Here is a 5080-nt window from a genome sequence, read left to right on the forward strand (position 1 = left end):
AATTCTCCGCCTGCAACTTGATCCATCCATGGACAGACCCGCACCGCCTGACCCCATGGAGTCCGTGGTGCAGAGCCTGATCGCGGAGACGAACTGGCAGCTTTCAGCGCAAGCCATGGATGACCTGGGCGGTCTCAATAACCTGGCGAATCTCACGCTCGATCTAACTCAGCGCACTCATCCCCACTTCAAAGTCTGCAAATGGAAATGGAAGTCCGCCCTCAAGCGAGATCAATTCGAAACAGCTTGTTCGGCCACGCCTCAGACAGAACTTTCGGTCCGGGACGCTCAAGTAACCTCACACACTTATCACGGCTCAGCCCATCGGGGACGGACGGTCGACTCAAATGCATTATTTCTCGTAGGTGTGGCGAGCCTGGCTCCAAAAAGCCCAACGAGAATGGTATCAACCCCAGAAAGATGCACCCAATACGATTGAGGCTCCACGCTCCGATCGACCCGTCCCACCACCAATAGTTCATGCCCCGCCTACTGCCGGTCCGCCGGGCGTTCGAAAGAAGGCAACGCTAGACCAATGGCTCACACCTGCGGGCCCAAGTGGAGCCGGGGCCACTTTTGGCCTCAAGCGAGGTCTGAATCCGGTCGAAGATCAGAATCGGGGGTCCAGTGAGCCCAAGAAAAGAAATTTCGGGTTGGGGGCGTTCGGATTTGATCCCCCCGCTAATGCACCTCCGACGCCGTTCGCTTCTTATGATGCCAGTGGTGCCATGGGTCGGAAACCCAAATTCGGGTTATGTCCGGCCATGGAGGCCGACGCCTCTCGGGCCTCTTCGTTGCATAGGACTGCGACACCGAGGCTGCCCGAAAGGGTCGAAAATGCCGGTGAGTCGAATTCAGCCATTTCGATTGACCCCACCACCATTCTTTCCCAGAGGCCACTTTTTTTCAGATACACCCCGCCCCAATCCGTTTCGCACGGCCAGCGAGCAACTTGTGGTCAATTATCAACGCCAAGGGCGACTGCCACAGAGTTCGACCCAGACAGGCCCCTCGTCGGCCACTTTGATGAAGAAAAGTTTAGGCGTAGCCAAGCCCTCGGGATATGGCTCATTTCGCTCCCCGGTGGTGAGCGGTCATGAAACCAATCCGACTTCCACCCCTCTGGTCTCGACTTCGAATGTGGAAAAACCTTCGTCATCCACCGAAATTGAGGTGACGGACGAACGGTATAAGAACGTTGATCCAAAAATGGTAGAACTCATCGAAAATGAGATCATGGATACGGGATCGGCTATAGTTTGGGAGGATATTGCCGGTTTAGACTTCGTAAAAACCACGGTAAAGGAGATTGTGGTGTTTCCCATGCTTCGCCCAGACATTTTCAAAGGACTCCGAGCACCCCCCAAGGGTCTCTTACTTTTTGGGCCCCCCGGTACGGGCAAAACTTTGATCGGTACGTTTAAAAGGAAATGTGTTGACATATGCCTTGAATCTTGTTAATTTATCCCCTATTCCATCCATACGAGGTAATTAATGGAGTGACATCATCCAATATTGTACGGATGTGGCAGAGAGATTAATGTGATTTATCCCCATGTTTGTTCTCAGGCAAATGCATCGCCTCGCAGTCAAATTCCACGTTCTTCTCTATTAGTGCTTCATCTCTTACTTCTAAATGGGTTGGAGAAGGAGAGAAAATGGTTCGTGCCTTGTTTGCTGTGGCCTCTGTTCGCCAACCGTCGGTTGTCTTCATTGATGAGATTGATTCATTGTTGACACAACGCTCGGATACCGAACACGAGAGCTCAAGACGGATTAAGACCGAGTTCCTCGTACAATTGGTAGGTTAAACCTGGTTAGGGTCCCTGGTTAAACCAAGGAGACCTTAGTAAGCTCAGCGTAATTCAAATTGAACTATAGCGTAAACAACGTTGATGCCAAGGAAAAAAAAGAAGTTTTGAAAACATAAAGAGAAATATTTCTTCGATATCTAAATATACATCACAGAAAATGATTGGCATCTTAAGTTATTCACTTGGCGTTCTCGACACTTTAGACAATCGTCTAGTGTCTAATATCCTGTAAATTAGGTAGTAATGGAAGCTCTTAGTGTGTATCTAATTGAGCACTGGAGAGACTGGAGGGATATGATAAGGACCCGAGTAGCACTATATCTCACGACTTTTATTTTTGCAGGATGGAGCCACAACCCAAGGTGACGAGCGAATTCTGGTGGTGGGGGCCACGAATCGACCTCAAGAGTTGGACGAGGCCGCCAGGCGAAGACTAGTCAAGCGACTTTATGTACCGCTACCAGAAGCTGAGGCTCGATTTCAAATCATTCAGCGCCTAATGGTGAAGGAGGTACGTCATTTTCTTTAATGGAGGCGGGCATGATTCTTGATTAAAATGACGCGATTCTTCACTTCCGTTCGGTAGCGTCACGAACTCTCAAGAGAGGACATGATGGAAATTGTCCAGGAAACGGATGGATATTCAGGAGCCGATATGACTAATTTGTGCAAAGACGCAGCCATGGGGCCCATACGGAGTCTGGACTATAGCAAAATCGAATCAATCGACACCCTGGATGTTCGGCCAATCCGCGTAATCGATTTTAGGGATGCGTTGCGGCAAGTCAAGGCATCGGTGTCAGACCGTGATCTCGCCCTGTACCTCGATTGGAACAACAAGTTTGGCAGCGGGAAATAATAATTTGAATAGGAATAAATTAATTGTCATGTCATGGATATTTGAACCATCCCTTTTGCCCCGGGCCCCGATACAAATCAGACAGTGTAAGGATTCAAGATGGTCTTCGAGCACAACATTCTCATTTATTTAGCTTGGCATGAACTGAGCGTTATTTCTACTATTTAATGTTTGTACAACGTGAGTCGAGAACAGGGGTTCAACACGTTTGGCTTCTGGGAGCCGAAAAAAATCATGGGGGTGAAAAAAACAACCCGATATCGTGTGGCGATTGCTTCACAAGCCTCGACCTTGGAAAGAGAGAACGATAACATCGGTACCACAACCCCAATCGAAAGCTTGCTTTCGATCCGATTACTTTTCCTTGGCCATCATGATTGTGTGCTGACCACCACCGGAGCAAAGAAGGACACGGCGGGTTTCAAGCTGCTTACCCAGCATTATCTGGGGCTCCCACGCGTCCTCGTCATCTTCGTGGCCCAATTGACCGTTGGTGCCCATGCCCCAACTAAAGATCTCGCCCGAATCAGCTACAGCGAAGGACACGGCGGTGCCGGACGACACGTTCACCACTTTGCGATTCTTCAGCACGGGAATGGGAACGGGTAGGAGGGCATCATTCTTGTGCTGATCACCCAAGCCAAGTCGACCGTATTCGACTCGACCAATAGCGTAGGTTGTCCCGCGGGCGTCAAGCGCGATGGTGTGATGCTGTCCCGGGGCAATCTGGGACCAACCCTCCGATTGGGCCACGCTCGAGAAACTGTCGGATTTCTTGAGCGTGAAGAACATCTGGCCTCGCTCGATACCCAATTGGTTGTAGTTGTTCAAGCCACACACCATCACTTCATTTTGGCTCGTGAGGGCGTAGGTAGCGTAGGAACCGGCCCACACGTTGATGAAATCAATTTTTCGATTGGGTGCGTGTACTCGGTCGGGTTTGAGTAAGAGGTCCAATCCGCGACGACCGCCTCGGGCCACAAATCGTTCACCCACTCGTCCCAGCTGCCCTTGTTCGGCGCATCCCAAGGTGTAGAGCTCCCCTTGATCCGTCAAAAGCGCCACGTGATCCGAACCTGAAAGCCAAACCAGCCCAACCTAACATGACAGGCACAACAATACACGGAACTTGAGCCAAAGGTAGATCGAAGACTTACCGGAGGCCACTTTCTTGACCGTCAGTTCGGGCGCCAAGGCCACGGGTAAGGTCTCGATGCCCCGTTCAGTCAGGCCAAAGCTACCCGAACTGTCGCGAAACGTGCCCCAATAGAAGACTCGGCCCGTCTCGGTCAAGGCCACGGTGTGCGAGTCCCCGGCACTGACTTGAATCACGCGTCCGGGAATGGTCACTAGACCAGGCGTATAACAAGCCTCATCTTCGGGCGTGAGGCGGCCTAAAGCGCCCTCGTCGTTGCAGCCAAAGGTCCAGACCCGGCCCTTGTGCGTCAAAGCTACTGAGTGCATGCCCCCGGCCACCACGCTCACCACATCCGACAAGTCCTTGACGAGAGCGGGTTTGGATCGCTCCAAGATGTCTTCACCCAAGCCGATCTGGCCCGTATCGCCTTGTCCCAAGGCTAGAATCACGCCGCCCGTTCCAATCCGCGCATCCGGTGCCACCAAATGATCCAAGCGCGCTCTCTTGGCCGAATCTCTTTGTGCTTGCAATTCTGCGGGCAAGCGACCACGCTTCCGTTTTTGCCCGATTCCGTGACCTGGGCCACGGCTCTTGACCTCCGTTGGGCGCGCGGACTCGGGCGCGGCTGGTCTGGGAATAGACGCCGACGTCTTCTTGGGCCGACCCCGCCCGGCTACGGCCTGGGTGCTGGTGGCTGTGGGCGGGGCTAAGGTACCATTGGTGCGGCCATTGGAGTTGCGCCCGTTGGGGCGCCGGCTTTTGGGCGGCATCTGGTGTTCCAGGGGTGGGGAAAGACCGGCGTGGAATTGAGGGTGGAAAGTGAACGATGGGCGGATTTCTCTCGGTTTACACGCTGTGGATCTGATGGAGCGTCTCCCACTGAATTGGCGTGTTCGGCGGACGTGGAGGCTGGCAGGCTGGCTAGCTGTTCCAACAGTGAGTCCAAAGAAATTCAAGGATTCAAGGATTCAAGGAGGAAGGGGCCCAGTGAAATCAAGCCGCTTGAAGCCACTCACGCTCTCTCTTCCTTTATCTTGCTTTTTCTCCTGGTCGATTTTGTTGTGGTCAGCTGTTCGTGTGGCGAAGGGGGGCCGCCTTAGGGTCTCAGAGTGACGGGACTCGAGTACCTTGGAGTATGCTTAGACCGTAAGACCACTCACATTGCCCATTGCCACCAGCCCCCAGGGGGTTATGGGACGGGGTCTCAAATGTCCAGCGGTATACCATGCCCCCGATGACAGTTTGAACCCTCCAAGAAAAGGGGGGGGG

At 52.8% G+C, this 5080-nt stretch overlaps 2 protein-coding genes across 2 annotated transcripts; one reads left to right on the forward strand and one right to left on the reverse strand.

The window, feature by feature from the left end:
- On the forward strand, nucleotides 1–2711 carry LOC131885001 (fidgetin-like protein 1; the record flags this gene model as incomplete). Its single annotated transcript, XM_059232919.1, is given in 6 exon segments — nucleotides 1–292; nucleotides 366–843; nucleotides 911–1414; nucleotides 1570–1802; nucleotides 2158–2325; nucleotides 2401–2711. Coding segments are annotated over 6 exon segments (1920 nt in total). The 3' UTR covers nucleotides 2674–2711.
- Nucleotides 2712–2766: 55 nt separating this feature from the next.
- LOC131885002 (regulator of chromosome condensation-like) lies at nucleotides 2767–4876 on the reverse strand. Its single transcript, XM_059232921.1, has 2 exons — nucleotides 3831–4876; nucleotides 2767–3749 (listed from the first exon to the last, which is right to left on the reverse strand). The coding sequence occupies exons 1-2, from the start codon at nucleotides 4579–4581 to the stop codon at nucleotides 3028–3030; spliced, it is 1473 nt and encodes a 490-aa protein (XP_059088904.1). The 5' UTR covers nucleotides 4582–4876; the 3' UTR covers nucleotides 2767–3027.
- Between the last annotated feature and the right edge of the window lie 204 nt (nucleotides 4877–5080).

Source organism: Tigriopus californicus, chromosome 8 (assembly GCF_007210705.1).
Source record: "Tigriopus californicus strain San Diego chromosome 8, Tcal_SD_v2.1, whole genome shotgun sequence".
In the NCBI taxonomy this organism is placed as follows: domain Eukaryota; kingdom Metazoa; phylum Arthropoda; class Copepoda; order Harpacticoida; family Harpacticidae; genus Tigriopus; species Tigriopus californicus.